Source organism: Hypanus sabinus, chromosome 27 (genome assembly GCF_030144855.1).
Source record: "Hypanus sabinus isolate sHypSab1 chromosome 27, sHypSab1.hap1, whole genome shotgun sequence".
NCBI lineage: Eukaryota > Metazoa > Chordata > Chondrichthyes > Myliobatiformes > Dasyatidae > Hypanus > Hypanus sabinus.
Genome location: NC_082732.1, coordinates 26,412,807 through 26,439,936, shown reverse-complemented (window position 1 = coordinate 26,439,936; position 27,130 = coordinate 26,412,807). Strand labels below are relative to the sequence as shown.

The following is a 27,130-nucleotide window of genomic DNA, read 5'->3' as shown; positions in this document are numbered from 1 at the left end:
AGTGCAGTACTAGGAACAGCAAGGTTACTGTGCTTAAACCTTAAGCTCCCAGGCCTCTGGTAGAGGACCCGAGATCAAGGGAAAACTAAAAGACATGCACACCATCCATTAGGGGTGAGAAAAATTATCCGTATAGTGATTTTAAAAAAAATCATTCTAATGCCACTTCTTCGCCCGTTTTATTGTCCTTTTTTTTTACCATGCCTCTTCACTCACGAAATTTGGATTGGTTCTTGGGTAACAACTGCAAGTATTGTACACTTTTATTTGTTTTATCAGATTGTCTGTGCTCTATATCCCTTTGGCAGCTCCAGCTTTGGTTCGATCTTCTTCCCTGTTAGAGTGTACTTAGTCAGTACTTGAAGCGTCTTTAAAAGTCTCCCATTTTTCCACAGGTGGCAAACTATCATCTTATTTCACCTATATTTTTGCTAACCCATTGATGTTCTCTGGTTTGTAAGGTTTCTTCTCCTTTGTGAAGCAATAATCATATTCCCTTGTTTAAAAAAAAGGCAAATGGCCAGAGGACCTTATTGGGCCAGGCACCATCTGTAGAAATATTTCAGATGAAGAACCTAGGCCCAAAGTTATTTTCCCCCACAGCTGCTGCTTGACCTGCTGAGTTTTGTCTGCAATTTGACATTACTGCAAAAAGCCATTTTTCATGGCATTTATACTGGGTATGTATGCCCTTGACAATAAAGTTGATTTTTTTAATATCATAGTTGCAGCAGTTGTCCTGATTTGTTCATTCTGTACCACTATTGTGGGAATATTTACCTTTTTCTCTCAATGAGAGATTAATTGAATAGACTTTATTTCTTACATTCTTCATATCCTTCATGTCTCTGCTTAAATGTGCAATGTCTAATTTCTAATTAATAAATAGTATGTACAACAGAACAGTCAATATAACATGGAAATACAGTTGTAACAGCATGAATTAAGCAGTCTGACGACCCGGTGGAAGAAGCTGTCCTGGAGCCTGTTAGTTCTGGCTTTAATGCTGCAGTACCGCTTCCTGCATGGTAGCAGCTGGAACAGTTTGTGGTTGGGGTGACTCAGGTCCCCAATGATCTTTCGGGCCCTTTTTTATGCACCTCTCTTTGTAAATGTCCTGAATCATGGGAAGTTCACATCTGCATATCTGCAGGACTCTGCAGAGTCCTGTGACTGAGGCAAGTACAGTTCCCATACCAGGTAGTGAAGCAGCCAGTCAGGATATTCTCAAATGTACCCCTGTAGAAAGTTCTTAGGATTTGGGGGCCCATACCAAACTTCTTCCAACAGTCTGAGATGAAAGAGCCGCTGTTGTGCAGACCTCATTGATGTTTATGCAGAGGAATTTAAAACTGTTTACCCTCTCAACTCCAGATCCATTGATGTCTATAGGGGCTAACCTGTCTCCATTCCTCCTGTAGTCCACAACCATTGAGGGAGAGGTTGTTTTCTTGACAGTGATGACTTCTCTGTGGGCTGCCTCATTATCATTTGAGATTAGGGTTGTAGCGACGTCAGCAAATTTAATTAGCAATTGGAGTTACTGGTGGTGACGCACTTACTGGCATACAGAGAGTAAAGGAGGGGGCTTAGTACACAGTCCTGAGGGTCAGAGGGGGCGAAGGTTAGGGAGCCCACTCTTTCCTCCTGCTGACAGGAAGTACAGGATCCAGCGACACAAGGCAGGGTGGTCGCTCAGCTGTATCGTCCCTGGGTGGACTCGAACCACCAACCTTTCGGTTAACAGCCGAACGCGCTAACCGATTGCGATATTGCACATGTAATTCGCGGTGAGGGCGAAGTTTCGCATACTTTTTAAAAGGACGAGTTTGGCTGTCTCTGACAGCGGAAAAGCCAATGAAGTGGGGCAGGGCGCTGATAAATCCCGCCCAGCTCGCCATGTTGGTGTTCCTCTTCGCCCCCGGCAGAGTTGTTTCCCGGGAGCTCCTTTATCGGGTCATGTGCAGCGGTGCCATGCCGACGCGGCCCCGAACGGTGCTGGGGACCATGGAGTTCGGGCGCCGTGCGGACCCCGAGCAGAGCGCGCTCATGTTGAAGGCATTCACGGAGCGCGGCCACGACGAACTCGACGGAGCATTCATGTACGCGGAGGGGCGCTCGGAGCAAATCATTGGGAGCTTGGACCTGGATCGGAGAGGTGAGAGGTGCACTAGGGCCTCTCTGGAGCTTTTGGAAAGCATCAAGTTGGATAAGTGCGGTAAAAGTAGTAACGGCGGGCTCACTTTTAACATTTAAGAAAAGTTTGGACAGGTACATGGATGAGAGGGGTATGGAGGGATATGGTCCAGGTGCAGGTCAGTGGGACTAGGCAGAAGGGCCAAAGCGCCAGTTTCTGTGCTGTGGTGTTCTATGGTTCTATAAGTCTCCAGGACCAGATGAGATGTACCCCAGGCTACAGTGGGAGGCGAGGGAGGAGATTGCTAAGCCTCTGGCGATGATCTTTGCATCCTCAGTGGACGGAAGAGGTTCCGGAGGGTTGGAATGTTGTTCCTTTATTCAAGAAAGGGAGTAGAGATCGCCCAGAAAATTATAGACCAGTGAGTCAATAGACAGTAGATGCAGGAGTAGTGTCCATTCGGCCCTTCTAGCCAGCACCACCATTCACTGTGATCATGGCTGATCATACACAATCAGTACCCCGTTCCTGCCCTCTCCCCATATCCCTTGACCCCGCTATCTATAAGAGCTCTATCTAACTCTCTCTTGAATGCATCCGGAGACTTGGCCTCCACTGCCTTCTGGGGCAGAGCATTCCACATATCCACCACTCTCTGGGTGAAAAAGTTTTTCCGCATCTCTTGTTCTAAATGGCCTACCCCTTATTCTTAAACTGTGGCCTCTAGTTCTGGACTCACCCATCAGCGGGAACACGCTTCCTGCCTCCAGCATGTCCAAGCCCTTAATAATCTTATATGTTTCAGTCAGATCCCCTCTCATCCTTCTAAATTCCAGTGTATACAAGCCCAGTCGCTCCAATCTTTCAACATATGACAGTCCCGCCATTCCGGGAATTAACCTTGTGAACCTACGCTGCACCCCCTCAATAGCAAGAATGTCCTTCCTCAAATTTGCAGACTAAAACTGCACGTAATACTCCAGGTGGGGTCTCACCAGGGCCCTGTACAGCTGCAGAAGGACCTCTTTACTCCTATACTCAATTCCTCTTGTTATAAAAGCCAGCATGCCATTAGCTTTCGTCACTGCCTGCTGTACCTGCATGCTTGCTTTCATTGACTGATGTACAAGAACACCTAGATCTCGTTATACTTCCCCTTTCCTAACTTGACTCCATTTAGATAGTAATCTGCCTTCCTGTTCTTGCCACCAAAGTGGATAACCTCACATTTATCCACATTAAGCTGCATCGGCCATACATTTGCCCACTCACCCAACCTGTCCAAGTCACCCTGCGTTCTCATAAAATCCTCCTGACGTTTCACACTGCCACCCAGCTTTGTGTCATCAGCAAATTTGCAAATGTTACTTTTAATCCCTTCATCTAAATCATTAATGTATATTGTAAACAGCTGCGGTCCCAGCACCGAACCTTGCGGTACCCCACTGGTCACAGGCTGCCATTCCGAAAGGGACCTGTTAATCGCTACTCTTTGTTTCCTGTCAGCCAGCCAATTTTCAATCCATGTCAGTACTCTGCCCCCAATACCATGTGCCCTAATTTTGCCCACTAATCTCCTATGTGGGACTTTATCAAAAGCTTTCTGGAAGTCCAGGTACACTACGTCCACTGGCTTCCCTTGTCCATTTTCATAGTTACATCTCAAGAAACTCCAGAAGATTAGTCGAGCATGATTTTCCCTTTGTAAATCCATGCTGACTCGGACTGATCCTTCTGCTGCTATCCAAATGTGTCATAATTTCTTCTTTTATAATTGACTCCTGCATCTTTCCCACCACTGACGTCAGGCTAACTGGTCTATAATTCCCTGTTTTCTCTCTCCCTCCTTTCTTGAAGAGTGGGACAACATTAGCCACCCTCCAATCAGCAGGAACTGTTCCTGAATCTATAGAACATTGGAAAATGATTACCAATACATCCATGATTTCTAGAGCCACCTCTTTAAGTTCCCTGGGATGCAGGCCATCAGGTCCCGGGGACTTAGTAGCCTTCAGACTCAACAGTCTATCCAACACCGTTTCTTGCCTAATATAAATTTCCTTCAGTTCATCCTTTACCCTAGTTCCTTTGGCCACTATTACATCTGGGAGATTGTTTGTGTCTTCCCTAGTGAAGACAGATCCAAAGTACCTGTTCAACTCGTCTGCCATTTCCTTGTTCCCAATAATAAATTCACCCGTTTCTGTCTTCTATGGCCCAATTTTGGTCTTAACTATTTTTTTGCTATTCACGTACCTAAAGAAGCTTTTACTATCCTCCTTTATATTCTTGGCTAGTTTACCTTCGTACCTCATTTTTTCTTGGCGTATTGCCTTTTTTGTTATTTTCTGTTGCTCTTTAAAAGCTTCCCAGTCCTCTGGTTTCCCGCTCATCTTTGCTATGTTATACTTCTCTTTTATTTTTATACTGCGCTTTACTTCCCTCATCAGCCAAGGCCGCCCCTTACTCCCCTTAGGATCTTTCTTTCTCTTTGGAATGAACTGATCCTGCACCTTCTGCGTTATTCCCAGAAATACCTGCCATTGTTGTTCCACTGTCTTCCCTGCTAGGGTATTGTTCCATTGAACTTTGGCCAGCTCCTCCCTCATAGCTCCATAGTTCCCTTTGTTCAACTGTAATACTGACACATCCGATTTTCCCTTCTCCTTCTCAAATTGCAGGTTAAAACATATCATATTATGGTCACTATCTCCTAATGGTTCCTTTACCTCGAGGTCCCTGATCAAATCCGGTTCATTGCACAACACTAAATCTAGAATTGCCTTCTCCCTGGTAGGCTGCAGTACCAGCTGTTATAAGAATCCAAGAATCTTACCTCAGTGATTGGTAAGTTGATGGAGAAGATCCTGAGAGGCAGGATCTATGAACATTCGGAGAGGTATATGATAAGGAGTAGTCAGAATGGCTTTGTCAAGAGCAGGTCGTGCCTTATGAGCCTGATTGAATTTTTTGAGGATATGACTAAACATATTGATGAAGGAAGAGCAGTAGATGTAGTGTGTATGGATTTCAGCAAGGCATTTGATAAGGTATCCCATGCAAGGCTTATTGAGAAAGTAAAAAGGCATGGGATCCAAGAGGACATTGCTTTGTGGATCCAGAACTGGCTTGCCCACAGAAGGCAAAGAGTGGTTGTAGACAAGTCATATTCTGCATGGAGGTCGGTGACCAGTGGTGTGCCACAGGGGTCTGTTCCGGGACCCTTACTCTTCGTGATTTTTATAAATGACCTGGATGAGGAAATGGAGGGATGGGTTAGTAAGTTTGCTGATGACACAAAGGTTGGGGGTGTTGTGGATAGTGTGGAGGGCTGGCGGGGGTTACAATGGGACATTGACAGGATGCAAAACTGGGTTGAGAAGTGGCAGATGGAGTTCAACCAGATAAGTGTAAAGTGGTTCATTTTGGTAGGTCAAATATGATGGCAGAATTTAGTATAGTAAGGCTCTTGTCAGTGTGGAGGATCAGAGGGATCTTGGGGCCTGAGTCCATAGGACACTCAAAGCAGCTGCGCAGGTTGACTCAGTGGTTAAGAAGGCGTACAGTTTATTGGCCTTCATCAATCATGGAATTGAATTTAGAAGCTGAGAGGTAATGTTGCAACTATTTAGGACCCTGGTCAGACCCCACTTGGAGTGCTGTGCTCAGTTCTGGTCACCTCACTACAGGAAGGATGTGGAAGCCATAGAAAGGGTGCAGAGGAGATTTACAAGGATGTTGCCTGGATTGGGGAGTATGCCTTATGGGAATAGGTTGAGTGAACTTGGCCTTTTTTCCTTGGAGCGATGGAGGATGAGAGGTGACCTGATAGAGGTGTACAAGATGATGAGAGGCATTGTTCATGTGGATAGTCAGAGGCTTTTTCCCAGGGCTGAAATAGTTGCCACAAGAGGACACAGGTTTAAGGTGCTGGGGAGTAAGTACAGAGGAGATGTCAGGGGTAAGTTTTTTACTGAGAGAGTGGTGAGTGCATGGAATGGACTGCCGGCAACGGTGGTGGAGGCGAATATGATAGGGTCTTTTAAAAGACTTTTGGATAGGTACATGGAGCTTAGTAAAATAGAGGGCTATAGGTAAGCCTGGTAATTTCTAAGGTAGGGACACGTTTGGCACAACTTAGTGGGCCAAAGGGCCTGTATTGTGCTGTAGGTTTTCTATGTTTCTCTGGAGAGGGGCACCCCTGTGAACCAGGTCATGTCCACACATCACCAATGACCAGTTATGATGTAGGCAGGCTTTATTGGCAGGTGCAAGGCATCAGCAGTTAGATTTTGCTTTTTTTTCCTCTCCTCATATCATCCAGTGAAGATTGCGACTAAAGTAAACCCATGGGAGGGGAAGACGCTGAAAGCAGAGAGTGTCCGAAGTCAGTTAAACACATCGCTGGAGCGCCTTCAAAGGAAGAGTGTTGAGATCCTCTACCTCCATGCTCCCGATCATGTGACACCAATTGAGGAGACGTTGGCTGCTTGTCAAGAGCTTTACCAGCAGGTATAATATAGAGTTTATAGTTTAACACAAAGGTGCCCACGCCAATCATGAGTATATCATTGTAGTTGTCTGGTCCACCATGCCATTGCCACGAAGGACATTTTCAGTTTGTCCCACTTGTGTTAGCTGCACAGCTGAATTAATATTTGTTGGAGATGCTGCTTTTCTGATTAGAAGCAGGTGGATGTTAATGATTCCTTTACATTGTTATGTACCCCATAACTGGGTGTCAGACCAGCAGAGAAAGAAGAATCCATTGGAGTCTGGTGGTACCAAAACTAAAGATGTTTATTAGTAAACTACACAATACAGTATCAAAAATGCAAATATACATATAAAACAAGTTAGCAGTAATAAACCTAAAAGTGTAGGAATAATAATAAGCAATAATAAACAAGCTCTATCGATCTCTAGTGGTAAATGAATTGTCATAGAAAAGTATAAGATTCAGTTCAGTTCATACATGCGTGCTGAGGTAGTTATAGTTGCTGTGTTGTAATCGTTGGAGAGAGAAAGAGTGAGCGAGATGTAACAGCTGCAGCAGGCAAACCTTTTGCTTTCTTATTCTGTGGTATCGTTGGGGTCATTCAGCTATGACCCATCTGTTCTTCAACTAGACCATTCTTCTGTGGTGGACTTGTCACTCTGGCATATGTGATCACACACACAAGTCCCCACCGGCCCTGCGGTGAGTGAGCTTTACTGACCGATCTCCTATTAAATGCATTAATTCACTGCACTTCTTGAGTTTTAAACCGTTTGAGATGACCAGTGGGTATGTGTGTGGGAGCATTTCAGTTACTATGTGGCTGCATATCCACACTGCTTAGGGAGCAGTACCTACTGTTAAGATAATGGAAGAATTTTTATTAATGATTCACTAAAAATGATGCTGCTGAACCATAGGAATGTTCTTTGGACTAGTGCAAAACTTCTAAATTACTCTCACTGCAATCTGCAGCTTGCAATTTCCCTTTAAGCAAAGTCCTTTTGAAGTGATTAATAAATCACAGATTTCACAATCTTCTGAAGGACTTGTGGACTTGATTCTCAAGAAAGCAGGTACGCAGCCTTTAAAGTGTGTGAAGGTTCTGTTATGTACTCGTGACACATGACAGTGGTACCCTTGTTACGTAACTGGGGTCGAAGCTATACTGTACTTGAGGTAATGGTCTTGTGATGGTGGAGTGACGTCATTTTCCCGCCAGTAGAGATCATGTGACAGGTTTTTTTTCAGATTATAAAAGGACGACCCCACCCTGTGAGGAGGGGCAGTTCATGGCTGGATTTGCCAAGTTGACCATGCTGCTGCGTGATTTAATGTGATGACGCAGTTTAGTTGAAAGATGAAGTTTTTATCTAATGCCTAAAGTTTAAAAGGTCATTGCCAGCAGTTTCTTTACTATACTGCTAGTTTGAGAATTAGTGGAGAGTGAAGATCGGAGTTCGGGAGTTAAAGATCGAGGACAATCGATTTCTACGGTGAAATGGGGTCGGCCTTTGTTTGATCCTTATTCGGAAGGATTTCGTTGACTATTCTCGCGTTAATCCCTGGGATTACCAGAAAGGATTGAGGATAGTGTGGAAGGAAAGGTCAGTGCCTTTAAGCTGTTCCGTTTCGTAAAATTCTTCGTGGGAAAAGTTCGCCGTCGGGGATCGAAGCAAAACGACGTGAAAGAGAATTTAAATCGTCTTATAAAGTCTCTCCTTTTAAATGGACTGTGTGCATATCGAACTTTTGGCAATACCACTTTAAAGAACCACTTTAAAGAACTGTTTTTGCAATATCGCTTTAAGAACTGTTTGAGCTGCCGCACCGCAGTTGATTTCCGGTTACGTTAGTGTTTGTTTACTTTTGGGGGGTTTGTTTTCTGTGTTTAATAAACGTGTTGTTTGTTATAAAAAAACCTTTGCCGAACTCATATATTTATTGTTGCCTGAATACGTAACAGTTCACACTGCCAAGGATGGGAGTGAGGCAGGAGGAGGGCACTCCAAGCCAGGCTGAAACGCAGGGAAATTAGGCTCCCTCTACACAGCATCTTGTTAGTAAATATGTAGTCACTGGAGAAGAAAATTTGAGGACCTAATAGCAAGATTGCTGTATTGTAGGAAAATGAGTTAGTCCTGACGAAGGGTCTTGGCCCGAAACGTCGACAGTGCTTCTCCTTATAGATGCTGCCTGGCCTGCTGTGTTCCACCAGCATTTTTGTGTGTGTTGCCTGAATTTTCAGCATCTGCAGATTTCCTCGTTGTTTGGAAGTGAGGAATTGTTGTGTTCTATGTTTTACTAACATGTGGCTAACTCAGAGTACGCCAGGTATGGCGATCAGTCCCAAAGACTTCTCGATACACCCAGGATGGACCGAACTGCTTATTCAGACAAGGTTAAAAGTAGGTGTGTGTGTTTCATGATAATCTCACTGGGGTGAGCCAGTGTGGCAATTTTATTATACTCGTGTTCCCCCAACCTTGATCAAATGCTAGTGGTTCTACTTACCAAGTGAGTTCCCCTCTGTGATCCTGAATGCAGTTTACATACCACCGGTTGCCAGCTATAGTCAAGCACTTGAAATACTGCATGATACTGTCATGAAACACCCTGACACCTTTCAAATCCTAGTCAGGGATTTCAGTTAGGCTTGTTTGATGAAATCCCTGCCCAATTACCATCTGCATATAACCTGTAGGACACGAGGTCCCAAAATATCAGACCACTGCTTAACTAAGATAAGGAATACCTACCATTCCATCTGATCTGATCCCTTGGCTGTCATCCTACCTCATACAGGCAGAGGCTAAAGAGCAAGGCTTCAGAGATTAGGACAACTGAACATGTTGATGAAGGTAGAGCAGTAGATGCAGTGTATATGGATTTCTGCAAGGAATTTGATAAGGTATCACAAGCACGGCTTATTGAGTAAGTAAGAGGCATGGGATCCAAGGGGACCTTGCTTTGTGGATCCAGAATTGGCTTGCTCACAGAAGGCAAAGAGTGGTTGTAGACGGGTCATATTCTGCATGGAGGTTGGTCACCAGTGGGGTGCCTCGGGGATCTGTTCTGTGACCCTTACTCTTTGTGATTTTTTATAAATGACCTGGATGAGGAAGTGGAGGGGTGGGTTAGTAAATTTGCTGATGACACAAACATGGGAGGTGTTGTGGATAGTGTGGAGGGCTGTCAGAGATTACAGCAGGACATCAATAGGATGAAAATCTGGGCTGAGAAGTGGCAGATGGAGGTTAACCCAGATAATTGTGAGGTGCTTCATTTTGGTAGGTCAAATATGATGGCAGAATATAGTATTAATGGTAAGACTTTTGGCAGTGCGGAGGATCAGAGGGATCTTGGAGTCCGAGTCCATAGGACACTCAAAGCTGCTGCACAGGTTGACTCTACAGTTAAGAAGGCATAAGAAGGCATTGGCCTTCATCAACCGTGAGATTGAGTTTAAGAGCTAAGAGATAATGTTACAGCTATATATGACACTGGTCAGATCTTACTTGGAGTACTATGCTCAGTTCTGGTCACTTCACTACAGGAAGGATGTGGAAACTATAAAAAAGATGCAGAGGAGATTTACAAGGATGTTGCCTGGTTTGGGGAGCATGCCTTATGAGAATAGGTTGAGTGAACTCAGCCTTTTCTCCTTGAGTGATGGAGAATGAGAGGTGACCTGATAGAGGTGCTCAAGATAATGAGAGGCATTGATCGTGTGGATAGTCAGAGGCTTTTTCTCAGGGCTGAAATGGCAAACAAAAGAGGACACAGTCTTAAGGTGATTTGAGATAGGTACAGAGGAGATGTCAGGGATAAGTCTTTTTTTGCAGAGTGGTGAGTGCATGGAATGGGTTGCCGGTCGTGGAGGCGGATACGATGGGGTCTTTTAAGAGACTCCTGGATGGGTACCTGGAGCTTAGACAACTCGAGGGCTATGGGTAATTCTAGGTAATTTCTGAAGTAAGTACATGTTTGGCACAGCTTTGTGGGCCGAAGGGCCTGTATTGTGCTGTAGGTTTTCTGATTTTTAACTGAGGTGGCTGCAGGAGGAAAAGGAGTGGCTACGGGGTTGCTTCGAGTTGGTGAACTGAGCTGAGTTTTAAAAAAAAAACTCATCTGTGGATCTGAATGATTACACCATGGTTGTCACAGACTTTATAAAAGACAGTTATAGAAGAGTGTGGTCCCGCGAGATCATTCCACAAGCAGAAGCCCTGGATGAACAATCTGATCTCCAGAAAGTCATCTCACGGTGTGATACCTTATTTTTGCAAACATTGAGCTCCGGGACTGGCTTCACTGGCTTTGGTGCTAAGCTGATGCCATAGTCTGTGGACTTGCTTTTGGGAAATTCTGCAGCTCATTTTCCATGTCATTTTTATTATTTGCATGATCTGTTCTCTTTTTGCACACTGGATGGTTGTTTATCTTTATCACATGTACTTTGTGGATTCTATTGTATTTCTGTGTTTTCCTGAAGGAATATGAATGTCAAAGTTGTATATAGTATACGTACTTCGCTACTACATTTACTGGGAACTTTGAACATTTTATTTTTAGGGCAAATTTAAAGAACTTGGCCTCTCAAACTATGCTTCATGGGAAGTGGCAGAAATCTATTCAATCTGTAAGCATAACAGCTGGGTCCTTCCTACCATCTATCAGGTATGTCAGGGGTGAAATTGCCAAATTCAAACCTGTTGGTGGATCTGACTTTTATAAACTACTCTTTAAATTGTGCTTGTCTGTATCTCCCTGAATTTGTCAATTTTGTTATTGTTTTAACAAAAATGAAATCTGTCCTTTGCATGTTCAGCTGTGCCTGTTTTCCCATTACCAGATAGCCACCGAGCAGGGCCATATTATATCAATCCATTGTGGATTGTTGGCTCTGTCTTGTACTTGTAGTCAGATACCTGGTTTTGCCAACCGTCAACCAAGTCATATGTACGATTGATACCAAGGAGTTAGTGATATCCACATACAACTTTCCAGCCTTGCCCTCCGTGACTTTGGTGAACTAAACTCTTGTGCTGTTCTTTTTTTACCTCTTTTTCACTGAAGATCTTTTGGCATGCATGACTTTAGAAGTTTGAGCATCTCCCTGAGCCCTCTGCTCTGTTTACATCTTTCCCAGACAGGTTACTTCCAATTAACATGCCTTCACCGACCTCTCTCAGCTGGAGACACCACCACCGCTCATGTCATTTAGGCTCTCCTAGCCTCTGCCCCGATCCCAGATATTTCTTTTGTTGTCTCCATGTCTGCAAATGTAGAGCGTGATTGCTTTCAGCATTTTCTTGGTTGCTTTGAGGGGTTATCAGTCTAAAGCATAACACTTTCCAGAGTGCACCTCAACCTGTTTGGTGTTTGCAGAATTTGTTCTGTCTCACCATTTTGATTGAGCACTTGGCTACTTGTTCCAATAGAATTTCCTTAGTTCATTATCAAAATTTTATTTCCTCACCCTTGTGTTTTTTTTTTAGTTTCTGTGTGTTTTGTAACCTCACAAAAGTTGACTGCAAGCTAAGTATCTGAGAGTTGACTAGTTGATGCCCTGTATTCTGTTTGGTGGCATGTTTCTCAAGTATGAACTAGAATGAGGTTATTTCTATTTACAGGGAATGTATAATGCCACTACCCGGCAAGTTGAGGTAGAACTCTTACCCTGTCTCCGTCATTTGGGAATGAGATTTTATGCTTACAACCCGCTGGCAGGTAAAGTTAAATCTTACTATTGTTCATTTTGTGTTTTACCCTCCCCAGTTTATGAAAGCCTGACTTGCATACTGTCCATGTGAACAAGAGTGTGGGAGACCAGTAGGATAAATTTCCCAGCTGCTCTGAGATTGTATGAGTCTCCTGTTGCCTGGAATTCTGCTCATGGCCTCATTTTTGACTTGTGAATTGTCCAGGTTGCGAGCAGTGCACTGGAATGGAACCTTGCCATAGTCTGGGATTCTTTGAGTGTTCCTGCTCTCAGAAAAATATAGATGTTTAGCTCAAAGGACAATAGTTAAGCACACCTGCAGCTCCACCAGATACTTTGATTTGAAATGTTCGACCATTTCCATCACACGGTACTGAAGCCCTTTAACTACTTGGAAATACATTCAAGAGGAAACAGCAGAGTACCCCTTCTATGCTGAGAAGGATCACCCCTTGGATGAACTGAAGAGAACAAAGAAAAAATAGGGTTCCATTGATGTCAGGTCAATCAGGCCTTGCTCTGAAATCCACTCAGTGCAGAGGATCCATGGCTCTTGGGTTGGGGCTTGTGTTGGATCTTGGAGAATGGTATTAACTATCTCATTGGTGCAGGTGGATTACTAACTGGGAAATACAAATTTGAGGACCAGTATGAGAAACAGCCCACCGGTCGCTTCTTCGGTAACGACTGGGCTGAAGCATACAGAAACAGGTGGGCTCACTGATTTTCTGTAACCTTCACACTTGACATTCTGTCCGTCCTTCTGGTAGGACAAAGTTGTTTGGCATCTCATCCGGTTTGTAAAAATTCTGAACCCACATTAATAATATTTTTTTTGCTGTCAACTGTTGTTCAGGTACTGGAAGGAGCATCATTTCCGGGGCATAGATTTGGTGAAGAAAGCAATTGATAAAGCTTATGGGTGTGGAAAAACAAGCCTGATATCAGCATCATTAAGGTGGATGTATCATCATTCCAAACTTCAGGTATGCAGATTCAATAATATATCTATCACTGTAATTAAATGGATTGGTTGGTTTCTTAAGATTGTTTTAGACGGGGGTGGTGATGGGGACAAGCTCCCACTGCCTACTAAATGCTCCCAATGGCGTGCGTCTCAAATAGCCTCTGACAACCAGTCCAGCTCCGGACCTTCACATGTGCTTTGGGTTTTATCTGGGTGCTCCAGAAGGGGCAAAGGCAGGTAACTGGCACTTTTAAAATCAGTTGCTTTGGGCAGATGGGGCTTGTCAGCTTATCTAGGAGAAGGAAAACTGATCTCAAACCTCTGCTGCCTAGCAGCTGTACGCACCCATGGGGAAGGCTTTGGGAGTAAACACCAAGGGGGAAGAATCTGGAGCTGGAACTCCCTGAGGTCCTGCGTTGAGTTCAAAGCTGAATGGCCACACGCCACTGGTGCTGAACTGCTTTTCCTTTGGATTCATGAACTGCATGGAATGGGGAAACCTTTTACATGGGGTTTAAGGGTCAGCACAACATTGTGGGCCGAAGGGCCTGTACTGTGCTGTACTTTTCTATGTTCTAGGGGCAACAGCTTGCTCTCCATATTGTACTGCCTGAGTGGGTGTATCATGTAGGACTCAATATCCTTGGTCAACCCTGACCAGCAGAGGGCCTCATAAAGGACTGGAGAAGGATTTTACTATCAAGAGAGAAATGCAGATTGCCTCAAGGTATGATGCAGGATTTTAAATTGAAACAACTCCTTGTCTCCCACTAATGCTACATTACCCACTGAATTCCTCCAGCATAAAATTGTTCAGCTATACGAAAACAGGCCCTTCAGCCCAACCTCTTCATGGCAACCAACCTGCCTAAGTGATCTTTGTATCTGTCCAAATGTCTTTTAAGCCTTGTAATTGTAATAAAGCTTGGAACACTTGGAACACTTTGTTCTATATATGCATCAACTACTTTGAGGGGGGAGAAGTTGTCCGTTGGTCCTTTTAAAACTTTTTGTTCTCTGAACTTCAAACCTGTGCCCTCTAGATTTACTCTTGCAAGGGGAGGGGCTATCACCTTAGGTTCCTCATGGCTTTATGAACCTAAACCTAGGGAATAAAGGGGGCCTTTTCTGGTGGGCCGCCGGTGATTAATGGCATTCTGCAGGGGTTGGTGTTACATTTCACATTATATTGTAGGTCTGTGATTTGGATAACAGAATTGATGGTTTCATGGCTAGGTTTTTGCAAAAAGATTAGGTGGAGGGCAGGTAGTGTTGAGAAATCAGAGTCTGCAGAAGGCCAGTGGGCAAGGAAGTGGCAGGTGGAATACAGTGGAGGGAAGTGTTAGTTGTGCACTTTGGTAGAGGGAATAAAGACATAGACCATGTTCAAAAGGGGGAGCAAACTCAAAAATCAGAAGTACAAAGGCACTTAGGAAACTTCATAATGGATTCCCTAAAGCATATATGTCAAACTCAAGGCCCGCGGGCCAAATCTGGCCCGCGGTGGAATTACCTTTGGCCCGCGAGATAATATCTAATTACTATTAAAGCTGTCCCTAGTAATCGAAGCACCTGTGGCGTATGATATGGCTAATGCTGAGTTTATTCAGGTACCAGGTTTTCAGGGTTTTTAGTGTTTATTCGGTGTCCCTGGTTTATTTCCTGAATATCATTAATGAATAAATTTTTTTTCTATTAGAGCTGGCCCGCCGGTATATTGCATGCACCACTAATACTACAAATCCCACAATGCACTGCCAGTGCATTGCTCGCGCTTGCCTTACTCTCTCATCAGCATCCTTATGGCGCTAGTCACGTGTGGTCAACTTTCAGCTATCCCTCTCCCCAAAAATGGCTGATCAAAAGGTGGACTTTGAAAACAGGGGTTTTCAAGGCAGGTGGGAGGCAGAGTATATGTTCGCAGATATAAAGGGCAAATCTGTTTGTCTTGTGTGCGGAGACGGTGTGGCTGTAATTAAAGAATATAACGTAAGACGACACTATGAAACGAAACACCACGACAAATACAAGCATCTGGACAAGAAACAGAAGCTCCAAAAGATAGAAGAGTTGAAAAGAAGTCTGGCGTCACAGCAGGCTATGTTCACAAAAGCCAAAGCACAAAGTGAGGCTGCTGTAAAGGCTAGTTTTATTGTGGCAGCAGAGATCGCTAAATCAGCCCGGCCCTTTACCGAGGGAGAATTTGTTAAAAACTGCATGATGAAAGTTTGCGACGTCGTGTGCCCAGATAAAAGGCAAGCATTTTCAAATGTGAGCCTGAGCAGAAACACCGTTGCTGACCGTGTACGTGAGCTTGCCACCAATCTACAACAACAGCTGGTGGGGAAGGGAAGAGATTTCATCACATATTCCCTTGCTGTGGATGAGAGCAGGGACACTTCTGATACTGCCCAATTGTCAATTTTCATTCGTGGAGTGGACTCAAGTCTGTGTGTAACAGAGGAACTTTTGGGATTAAGATCAATGCATGGCACAACTACTGGAAAAGATCTCTTTGAAGAGGTATCCAGATGTGTAAATATAATGAGGCTGCCTTGGGATAAACTTGTGGGACAGACGACAGATGGAGCACCCGCGATGTGTGGTCAAAAGAGTGGATTGGTGGGCAGGATCCGGGAGAAGATGCGGGAGGAAAACGGCGCAGGTGAGCTGACAGCTTATCACTGCATCATACACCAGGAATCGTTGTGTGGCAAAGCCTTGAAAATGGAACATATAATGAGCACCATAACACGAGCAGTTAACTTCATATTTATCACTCCGAGTTCAAGTCGTTTCTGGAGGAGTTGGGTTCAGAATATAATGATTTGCCGTATCACACAGAGGTGTGATGGTTAAGGAAAAGTGCTGAAAAGATGTCTCGAGTTGCGTGAGGAGATCTGTCAGTTCATGGAAAGCAAAGGGAAAGACAGAGCTCCTGGATAAAAAGTTGCTTTGTGAAATGGCGTTTCTGTGTGACATCACGAGCCATCTCAATGCGTTCAACCTGCAGCTTCAGGGGCGGGGTCGTGTGATCACAGACATGTACGCTGCAGTGAGGGCTTTTAAAACCAAGCTGCGCCTGTGGGAGACGTAGATGCAGCAAGAAAACTTGAGCCATTTTCCGTGTTGCCAAACTATGAAAGAGCAGGTTTCTACCGCAGTGTTCCCATGTGCAAAGTTTGCTGAAAAACTTAGCATACTTGGTGCCGACTTCACACGGCGATTTGCCGACTTTGAAGCCCAAAAAAGCAGGTTTGAAATGCTCAGTAATCCATTTGCAGCTGACGTGGAAAGCGCACCAACCAACATACAAATGGAGCTGATTGAACTCCAATGTAGTGACACACTCAAGGCAAAGTATGACTCAGTGGGCACTGCAGTTTCTACGTTTCATTCCCGACACAATGCCCCAGCTGCGTACTCAAGCTGCTCAAATGCTCTCTATGTTTGGCAGCACATATCTGTGTGAACAACTGTTCTCTTTGATGAAGATAAACAAAACATCACACGAGTCGTCTTTCTGATGAACACCTTCACTCAATTCTGAGGATTTCCTCAGCTCAGAGCCTGACTCCAAACATTGATGAACTTGCATCCAAGATGAGATGCCAAGTATCTGGCTTAGACTAGTGTGAATCACAGAGTGTTGGCCTGTGGAAAAATGTTTTCATTAGAAATTACTCCGGAAAAGCTGCAGATAAAGCCATAAGAAATAAATGAAACTGATTTTTTATTTATTTAATGTTCAATGTTGTTTTTGTAGGCAATAACCTAAGCTTTGTTAGTTCCAGGTTAATATGTGTAATAAATTCATTTCAATAAGTTTTGCAATAAACATTGAACCAGTCCGGCCCCCGACTTGTACCGATTTTTAAATTTTGGCCCACTGTGTATTTGAGTTTGACACCCCTGCGTTAGGTCTACATTTGAGTTTGCTAATGCTTGATTTCAAACGGTTCATTAATGGAAAAGGTACGGCTCCCAAAACAATCTTAGCCGAAATAGCATCGTTTCTTTCTCGTTGCCTACTTTCTTGTAATCTACGTCTGTAAGTTAATACCAATCATAAAAAGAATGCTTGCTAGGCAATCTGCTTCATAAAAAACCAAATTTGTAAAGTGAAACAATTTTAGATATAGCAGAGACTGAGACACATGAGAGCAGGTCGAAAAAATGAAGGCAACGAAAGCCGTGGGAGCACGCGCGCGTGCAAAACTGATCCGGCCCGCATGAAGTCGCATTTTTCTCAATCCGGCCCGTGACCTAAAATGAGTTTGACACCCCTGCCCTAAAAGTTAACTCGTAGGTTGAGTCGATAAGGAAGGCAAATGCAATGTTAACTTTCATTTTGAGAGGTCTATAATATAGAAGTGAGGATGTAATGCTGAGGCTTTGTAAGGCATTGATCAGACTGTATTTGCTGGAGTATTGTGAGGAATTTAGGGCCTCTTATCTAAAGAAGTGCTGGATTTAGAGAGGCTGAAGAGAATGATCCCAGGATTTAAAGGGTAAATGCATGAGGAGCTCTTGATGCCTCTGGGCCTGTATCCACTGGAGTTCAGAAGACATATGGGAGACTTGCTGAAATCTATTGAATAGGCTAGATGTGGATGAGAAGATGTTTCCTATAGTGAGTGTGCCTAGAACCAGAGATCACAGCCTCAGAATAGAAGGATGTCAGAAATAAGAAATAATGAACAGAAATAAGAAGGAATTTCTTTAGCCAGAGTGTGGTGAATCTGGAATTGATTGCCCCAGATGACTGTGAACGCCAAATTATTGGCAATATTTAAAGCGGAGGTTGATAATTTCTTGATAAATGTGTTGTGGAGAGAAGGTAGATTAGAGTTGAGAGGGGTATTAAATCAACCATGATGGAATGGTGGAGCAGACTCGATGGGCCAAATGACCTCTTTCTGCACTTATCCTATATCTTAAGGTCTTACAGTTGCTGATTTATACCAAAAATTGCAGATATTGGAAATATGAAACAAAAATAACATACTGGAAACACTTAACAGATCAGGCAGCATCTATGGAAAGAGAAACAGTTCATGTTTCAGCTCAAAGATCCTTCATCATGCCATGAAAGGAAGAAAATAATTTGGTTTGGTTTGTGAGAGAGGGATAGATAGGTCAAGTCTAAGGTGATTTTACTCCTAAAATGGCTCTGGAAACAGAATGCTGAGGGCAGTTACTTTACAACGAAGAGGAAATGATTAAGCTGTGAAATGCAGGTTAGGTCTATTGTTGAATCTCGAAACCAAAATGAGATCGCTGGCAATGCCCAGCAGATCTTTGGAGAGAAAAATAGTTAATTTCACAGATTGGATAACCTCACAGCAGAATTGGTCAGTTATATAAACAGAGGAAATGATCTGAAATTGTTGAGTTCAGTATTGAATTCTGAAAGCTACAGTGTGCCCACATGGATGATGAGGCACAATTCGTCAATTTGCTTGTGTTGGCTAACAGTACAACAGACTACAGGTGGAACCAAGATTGAAAATTACAAAGAAAGACAAAAGGAAGCTCAACGTTGCTCCTGTGGAGTAAATGCTCTGTAAAAAGTAGACAATCTGCATTAGATTTCTCCTCTGAAGATCCCATGATGTACAGTATATGTAAGAGGAATAAGTGAATAACTGTTGCATATGAAAGGATGGGGCAGTGGTTGCCAGGTGGGAGGGATGAGGGAAAAGGAAGTGTTGCATTTCCTGTGGTTGTTTGGGAATCATTGATGGACAAGGAAGAGTGGACCATGAGCCATGTAGGGAACAGTCCGCTTGGAATGCTGATGGAGGATAGTAGAATTGAACAAAAGGAAATAGCAAAGAATGATCTGATGAATGTGTAGGTTGCTCTGGAGAAACAGTGATAACACCTTATTCATATAATTGAGGATTATCTACTGTTTGGCCCACTTATCCAGTATTTTTCTCCATAAATGATATTTCGTTGCTGACATTGTGCTGATTTATTCTCTTTAGGGAGACCTTGGTGATGCAGTTATCCTTGGAGTATCGACAATGGAACAACTTCAACAAAACTTGTGTGCCACTGAGGAAGGACCCCTTGATTCAACAGTAGTTGAAGCCTTCAATGAGGCTTGGAATCTTGTGGCACACGATTGCCCAAATTATTTTAGATAAGTCAGACTTCTGCAGGAGCACTTACACTAAACACGGGGTTGAATCTGCAAGCTAAAAGTTAGATTACTTGCCTAGGTTTTCATTTGGAAGGTGACTGGTGAACCCCTCAGTGCTGCAAGCTAGAATTTCCTATCCCTTGCAATTGCAGGAGGCCCTGATTAGTGATAAATCAGGACCACCCGTCAAGCAGTCTCAGCCTTTGAGGGAGACTGAGGAAAGAATAGTTTCTGGATTTGTCAGGGTGTCCAGGGGTGGTGGTAGTGTTGAGTGAATTTTGTGCACATTATATGCCCATAGTATTCTTTATGAAAAATACTTGCCCAGATTTTTGGTGAAGACATTGGCCTTAATATTTTTAATTATGTCATATTTTTATTTCCAGCTGACAGCATGGAAATCATGATGATTTTTGATTTGGGTTTGGCCACTTGCCCCAGATATAGAGACAAGTGGGAACCATTGTCAAATTACACCATTGATACAGGCAAAAGTGCTGAGTCCAGTGGCCTCCCTACCTATTCATGAATGTGTAATCTGCCAGTCATCTAGCTAAGCCCGAATTGTAACATTAAAAGCAGATAATCTGGTCACTAATTCAATTAGGGAAGAAAAGGTCAAATATATAATCCAGTACTGTATAGGGAATTGCTAACTGTAGTTACTTTGCATGAATAGGGTGAAATGCAGCAGGAAACTGATGTTCAGCTGTCTTGACATTCATCAAACTTGCTGAATGTCGCAGAACTGCTCTGAAAAATGGATGACTGAATGGTGACTTGCTGAATTCCAGCATTTAGTGTGGTTTCAAGCTTTTGCAGTCTCTCCTGTGTCTACATGTAGGATCAAAATTATTAGCAACCCAAAATTATGTTTGCATTGAATAAAAATAGTTGATTCACTACATGCATTTAATGTAATTGATTCATTTCTTATTTTGGGGATCCACACGCAGATGTATTGAGCATCAATTTTTTTTTTATATAGCCAAAGATTGTTCAGATTAAAAGTGCAGCCACAACATACTACTACTTTTCTAACAGCCTCTGAAACACTGTTGAAGGCTGATCAGGTAAACTGCATAATTGCTACTTAACATTTACATGGTATTTCAATTTCTAATGACGAATAGTGCATGCCTTATGTACGTAATAGAAAATGGCTAAACTGTAGCTTAATCATTTCAGAAATTCAGAAAGGGCTCAGAATTTGTGCACTATCATGACTGGCTTTATTTTTTATACCAAAACAGCACCCTGCTCTTGTACCTGGAGCATTGTACTGTTAAAGGAGCTACCTGGTCCACTGTTACAACTGGACATTAAAAAATCTAGGGGTTTTGACTGATAGCATTTAAAGACAAGTCTCCGCAATTTGCTTTTCCATCTCAGTATCTCATTGTCCATATTAGCCACCTTACAACTGTGACTGCATTTCGAAACCATTAGGTGCAAAGTCCTCTGTTGCATCAAAGGGTTTTCCATTACTTATTGAAATGCTTTATTAATGTTGAATTTGCCTAGATGTTGGTATAAGAGTCAATTTGCCACTTGGTGAGACTTGACCAAAGGTCCTTCATGGTTCACATATTTATTAAAAAGCTGCACTGAAGTTGGTTTCCGCAAATGTAACAATTCATCTCTCATTCAATCCATTGCTTAGTCAGTTTCACACAGATGACAAGCAAAGGACAAAGCCCTCGAACTCCTTGCTAATCATCCATTACTGCCATATCTTTGCTTTTTCCAACATCAATGGCTCCCAGTTTTTCAAATTCACCAGTTTCAGAGTTCCATAGACAATTCATTGTCACTTTGAAGGTGGCCATCTCAATACCAAGTAGTTTCTGGAAAACAACAAACAGTGATCAGTGCAAAAGTCTTAGGATACTTTCCATATACTTTATTCCACAGGAACTTATGTGAGTGCTCTGTATTTGGAAATGCCCTATACGTGGAGATAAGTTTCTTCACATTAGTATTCTGTCTCAGTGTGAGGTGGAGATACTGTTGAGGTTCTAAATGTGTCAGTAAGTAAAGACAATGCTTTCATTTAAACCAGAACACTTAATTAATTGTTCCTCCAGTTCATGTACTTATTTTTTGACCCCCCCTTCCAAGGAAATAACAAAAATTAAAGTCATGCTTTGAAACAAAATACTAACCAGAATGCGCGCCTGTTCAGCTGTCAGAGTGGCTCCCTCTTTACATACTTCATAATCACTCAACAATGTCACGACACCTAGAAGACAGAACGTGTGAATAACCTGTTGGAATTTAGTTTTCAAGTTTTCTAATCTGCTGCTGTCATCACATCTTATGCAGAATCTATGTTAACCATTGCTGTACCTTTCTTCAGTGCAGTTGGTAACCCAAGTTGCCGCAGTTGTGGCTCCATGGAGTGTGTGAACTGTGGCAATGGCCCAGAATCGAGCGTCACGGCCATTGTAGCTTTGTTCCCAGACCGTGCGAAATCAGACTCTGTGTACTGATCAAACCACCTGGTAATCAAGACGTGGATAGAGAGGTATTGGAGAACTCAACAGAAGAACAGGAGCAGAATACTAGTCAGGGAAAGCAATTAAAAGTTGTGAGACTCACTCAATCACCTCTGCCTTTGTGCGGTTGGTGAACAGGAGACCAACTTCACCTTGCAAATGTTCACTGACCTTCAAAGATAAGTTTTAGGAGAATGTTAAACATTGTTGACGCTCTAAACATTGGACAGGCCATGGAGAAATAAGTTAAGGTAAAGGTTTCTGAGTAACAACTGACATTAAAAAAAAATCTCATCAACCTAAAAGCTTTAATCTCTGCAATGCTAAAGTGTACAGTTACACAGCCAGTCATCAAGAACTCACCTTGTGCAAACCATTCTTGTATTCATCTGCTGGTCCTTTTCCCAGAGCCACCATCATCACTTTATTTTTACCAAAGAAGAACCTACACAATTACAGTATAAAATACTTAAAGCCATGTTTTACATTAGGTTTAGTTGGCATAAATTATAAACCACATTACCATAGTTAGAGAATTGACAGGGAGACCTCCCAGAAGAATGACTGTTCTGGACCTTTGGATTTTCAACATAGAAATAATAGAAAGCTATGCATGTTAATTTGCTGACAATGAGCTTGGTGGTTCAGGAAAGAAGTTACAATAATATAGAGTAAATAGCCGGATTAAATGGGCAAATAGTATTAATTGTGAGGTCTGAGTTAATCAGATTAGAGCATTTTTCTTCTCCTGTGAGAAGCCAGGAATTACAGAGGGACAGAGATTTTGAAAACTAACTGACATCTACCAAAGTTTATGGAACTGAGGTAAATAAATAAAATCAAGCAATGGGGGTGGTAACATAGCATAGCATGCCAGTGCAGAGTTAACATTGATGTTCAGCCACACAAGGAGCCTCAGGGTAAACAATATGGAAGAAGGCTATTTGCCCTCATCAAATACTGACGTCACACCAGGAATGTAAAACATTGGAAGCACAAAGGGTGATGATGGTGAGGTGGAGCAGTGCCACCTGCATACAATTGGAGCCCATTTGCCCAGAACTCCTTGTACAGATTATTCTGACCTGTACCCAAACACAAAATGACACAGTTTTTGATTATATTGTTGAGGTATACTGTGAAGGAAAAAATTGGGGGTGTTAATCAAATGTAGATCACTGGAAATCACTGGAAATAAAGTCATTATGATGGATAAAAAAAAATCAAGACAGAAGATGATGGACTCAAAACCTGGCATTTTGAGGAGCCTGGGAGGAGGATGAGATGATCAACAAAACCTAATGGTGCAGAATTGCATGCAGGTATCACATTTGTGGTTCAATAACAGGATATTTTCAGGATCATTTAAGAGCCGTTCTGGTATAGATCAGAATAACTCAAAATAAGGAGTTTTGACTAGATAGCATGGATCAGTTCCAGTTTAAATGAACGGCCAAATATGTTCAAGGGGTTCGAAAATCTTACCCAAGTTAATGACACTGTGTGCTTCCTCCGAGTGCTCCAGTTTCCTCTCTCGTTTCAAAGATAAGCTGAATAGGTTAATTGGTCACAAGTAATCGGGCGGCATAGGCTCACTGGGCTGGAAGGGCCTTTTACTATGCTGTATCTCAAAATAAATAGTTTATCTTCTACACAAGTAAATCTACCTCAGTTGGTCTGGATCTCTTGTTAAGATATTTGGAGGAGGTTAACCATCAGTAATTTAAGGAACAAATATTTCAATTCACTCACCGGCTGTGTTTCCAGGCACACCGCATGTCCTTCAATTTGTTATTTCTCATGTTCTCAATGGAAAAGACAAAGAGATTTGTATAGATGTCCACACATTTTCGCAACTTAAAAAGAGAAAATTGTCAACATACATCAGCCACAGGAAAGCAAACTGTCTACCGGCAGCTTTTCAGATTTCGTATTAAACACTTAAGGAATCATTAAACAGAAAAGCAGGTAAGAGCAACTTACATTTATGAATGTTGTATTTCTAAAATTTTGCTGAGATTGATTTAGTGTAGCGTGCTCAATTTATGAGGGTTTTTGTATTACAACAAATTTATTCATTACACCAACAGAATCAACAAACTCATTTGTAAGGCCAGTGATGTGGGGGTGGAACTGGACTCTCTGACGGTGGTGTCTGAAAAGAGGATGCTGTCCAAGTTGCATGCCATCTTGGACAATGTCTCCCATCCACTCCGTAACGTATTGGTTAGGCACAGGAGTACATTCAGCCAGAGACTCATTCCACTGAGATGCAACACTGAGCGTCATAGGAAGTCATTCCCACCTGTGGCCATCAAACTTTACAACTCCTCCCTTGGAGTGTCAGACACTCTGCGCCAATAGGCTGGTCTTGGACTTATTTCCACTTGGCATAATTTACTTATTATTATTTAATCATTTATGGTTTTATATTGCTATATTTCTACACTATGCTTGGTTGGTGCGACTGTAATGAAACCCAATTTCCCTCGGGATCAATAAAGTATGTCTGTCTGTCTGTAATAGGAAGAATGGACATAAGATTCAGTACGGGGTAATTATTTTGGATGTTTCTTTTGTGAAATACTTTGAAAGGCTACATTATATATATATTTGTTAGTTATTTTAAGATTAACTGTTCAGAAACCAACATTTTATTGAGATCATTGTATTCAAGCATTTTTAATCTTTTGGGTTTCTGTTAACCAAGTTTTTTTTGGAACTGGTTTCCTTTACAGCGAAAAACCATTTTCCATTAGTTCTGATGTACAAATTTTAACAAAACAACAATTCCTACACAAATTTTGAAACAGCTATGATGTGATTTTAATGAACAAATCTGTCCAAAACACATCATAGGAATAAAAAAACAAACTTCATGCAAAGATATGAAGTAAAAGTTTGGATTAAGCTTAGAGGGGGACCTTATAAGTGTTAAGAGTTTATAAGAAAAAGTTCTAAATAAATGAAATAATCAGAAGCTGGGAGCATTAAGGACACGGAGAGATCAGAATAGCAACATAACAAACCAAAACTTGAGAAATTTCCTTTTCAGAAGCTAATAAATGGAAAGGATTTGATGACATTTGGGATAGGAAAAGATTTGTGACAGCTTATAAAGCGAATTGCTCAGCTGAGGATGCAGTTGACTCATGCCCTCATTACACTGCCCAACATTTCCACTTCCCCAACATGTTGGTGAAGATCTTGTTTGTGGATTTTAGCTCTGCTTTAACACTATTGTTCCAAACTTGTTCCACAGAAAGCTAAGCTACCTGTACCCTACAGTATCTATCAGTGGATTATGAACTTCCTGTCAGAAAGGAAGCAGTATTTAAGGTTGGACTCCCACTTGTCCGATCTAATGCCCAGAAGCTCAGGCTCACTCAGGCTTAATACCCTAACTGTCTCTGCACAACATCCCTTAAACAGTCTATGTTGCTCTCCTTGTTCTGGTGATAATTATTGAGTCTATTTATATGTTCACACTTAAATATTTAAATTTGATCATTGATATTTGCACTTGTGACCATTCTGTTAATTGTTGACTGCTGAATAGTATTGTCCTGTGTTTTACATCTGGCACCGAACCACAATCAATTCTGGTATGTTTCACATACTGGCAAGAAAGAGATTCTGATTCAAACATTTTTTGATCACCAGCATTTTTCTACCTCTGGCATTAGGGTAAGAGTTCAGGAAGTCCCCATTTTCTCTCCGCCTCCATTCTAATAGGCTCACCTTTGCAATCATCCAATCTACTGCAACAATCACAAAATCTACAGAATAATAGCTTCACTCAGATTAGTTTTGTTTGTGACATCAAGTAAAACTCAATGTCTAAACTGCAAGTGAGAATGCAAGGATTTTGTTGGCTGCAAGTGCATTACAAATGAGATGGAAATGACAATTTATTAAACTGCCGATGGAATATTGAGAAAATGAGGGGGATTTCTCTGAAACCTACTGAATATTGGAAGACCAAGATAGAGTGGATGTGGAGAGGATGTTTCCAATAGTGGGGGGAAGTCTAGGACCAGAGGGGACAGCCTCAGGGTACAAGGGCATCCATTTAAAACAGAAATAGGGAGGAATTTCTTTAGTCAGAAGGGGGTAAGTCTGTGGAATTGATTGCCACAGACAGCTGTGTCAACCAACTATCTGGGTACATTTAAAGTGGAGGATGACTACTAATGGTGTCAAAGGTTATAGGGAGAAGACAGGGGAATAGGATTAAGAGAGAAAATAAATCAGCAATGATCGAATTATGGAGTCGATGGGCTGAATAGCCAATTTCCCCTCTTACATCTAAATTTGTTTCTGTAATCAGTGGAAAGGGCGAGTGGTAGAAGGTAAGCAATTTCCATGGGATGGATTCAGCAAAAGCATGGACACAGAAAATGCAGGGATCTAAACGACAGAGGACGAGTAGATTAGAAGCCTTGACTCGAAAGTTCGGCAGATCATCTCTTTGTAGTTACTACCTAACCTGCTGAATTTCTCCGGCACCTTTTCTGTTAAAAATACAATTGGAGAGTGCTGACAGATTGCTTCGTTCGGTATGAATTAATTGTAGACTCACCTCCTCGATTAAGCTTTGTTTGATCTGTAATCCTTTCTTCGTCGTTTTAGTCAAGGAAACTGGAGAAATAAGTATAGTCCCAAGTTAATGGATGCATTTAACAGAACCCAGGCTCTGAGCCTCCAGCTCTGGTTTTGTTGAAACTTTGGGATTCTGATAAACTGTCCGTCAGGCGGGCCCCGCTCTTACCTCGTTTGTCACGCCGGGATCGCGGCATGGCGGCAGCGCTGCTCCTGCTTCAGCGGCGAGGCGCACGGATCGGAGCTGTGGCTGCCCCGGAGGCCGGGTGTACTGGTCCGGTCTGTCGCTGGTGGTCACTCTCCGGTACTCCGGCCAACCGAACCGTTCAGTTCGCCCCCCTACTGCCGAATCAGGAAACCTCGTGTCTCCTACCCAGCACTGAAGCCATTAAAAGTTGGGTCTTGAACCAATGCGACACATGTTTGTCAGTTTATTTGTCAACTAATACAAATATTTCCCAAGTGGGAATCTAGGACCATGTGGTTTTATTTAAGATCGGGCAAATGGATCAACTCAACTCCACTCACAGTGAGACTCCTGACTTCGCTCCC

At 42.5% G+C, this 27,130-nt stretch overlaps 2 protein-coding genes across 2 annotated transcripts; one reads left to right on the top strand and one right to left on the bottom strand.

Moving 5' to 3' along the window:
* Positions 1-1,638: 1,638 nt before the first annotated feature.
* On the top strand, positions 1,639-20,383 carry akr7a3 (aldo-keto reductase family 7, member A3 (aflatoxin aldehyde reductase)). Its single transcript, XM_059952038.1, has 7 exons — positions 1,639-2,158; positions 6,462-6,649; positions 11,211-11,315; positions 12,272-12,368; positions 12,972-13,071; positions 13,217-13,346; positions 19,321-20,383. The coding sequence occupies exons 1-7, from the start codon at positions 1,858-1,860 to the stop codon at positions 19,480-19,482; spliced, it is 1,083 nt and encodes a 360-aa protein (XP_059808021.1). The 5' UTR covers positions 1,639-1,857; the 3' UTR covers positions 19,483-20,383.
* Positions 20,384-21,053: 670 nt separating this feature from the next.
* mrto4 (MRT4 homolog, ribosome maturation factor) lies at positions 21,054-27,124 on the bottom strand. The gene is made up of 8 exons (XM_059952042.1): positions 26,748-27,124; positions 26,559-26,617; positions 23,729-23,832; positions 22,340-22,421; positions 22,080-22,147; positions 21,828-21,979; positions 21,644-21,720; positions 21,054-21,325 (listed from the first exon to the last, which is right to left on the bottom strand). Exons 1-8 carry the CDS (start codon positions 26,773-26,775, stop codon positions 21,191-21,193), a joined length of 705 nt encoding a protein of 234 aa, XP_059808025.1. The 5' UTR covers positions 26,776-27,124; the 3' UTR covers positions 21,054-21,190.
* Positions 27,125-27,130: the final 6 nt, after the last annotated feature.

Bases quoted from the DNA above. Each gene is read 5' to 3' on its own strand.
- mrto4 (XM_059952042.1), bottom strand. From the start codon at position 26,775: ATGCCGCGATCCCGGCGTGACAAACGAG. The intron at 22,422-23,728 runs GTGAGTGAATTG...GTAATTGTGTAG, and splicing joins TGTGCCTGGAAACACAGCCG to GTTCTTCTTTGGTAAAAATA. The intron at 22,148-22,339 runs GTGAGTTCTTGA...TTATCTTTGAAG, and splicing joins ACAAGAATGGTTTGCACAAG to GTCAGTGAACATTTGCAAGG.
- akr7a3 (XM_059952038.1), top strand. From the start codon at position 1,858: ATGAAGTGGGGCAGGGCGCTGATAAATCCCGCCCAGCTCGCCATGTTG. The intron at 6,650-11,210 runs GTATAATATAGA...TTTTATTTTTAG, and splicing joins GTCAAGAGCTTTACCAGCAG to GGCAAATTTAAAGAACTTGG. The intron at 12,369-12,971 runs GTAAAGTTAAAT...TCATTGGTGCAG, and splicing joins TGCTTACAACCCGCTGGCAG to GTGGATTACTAACTGGGAAA.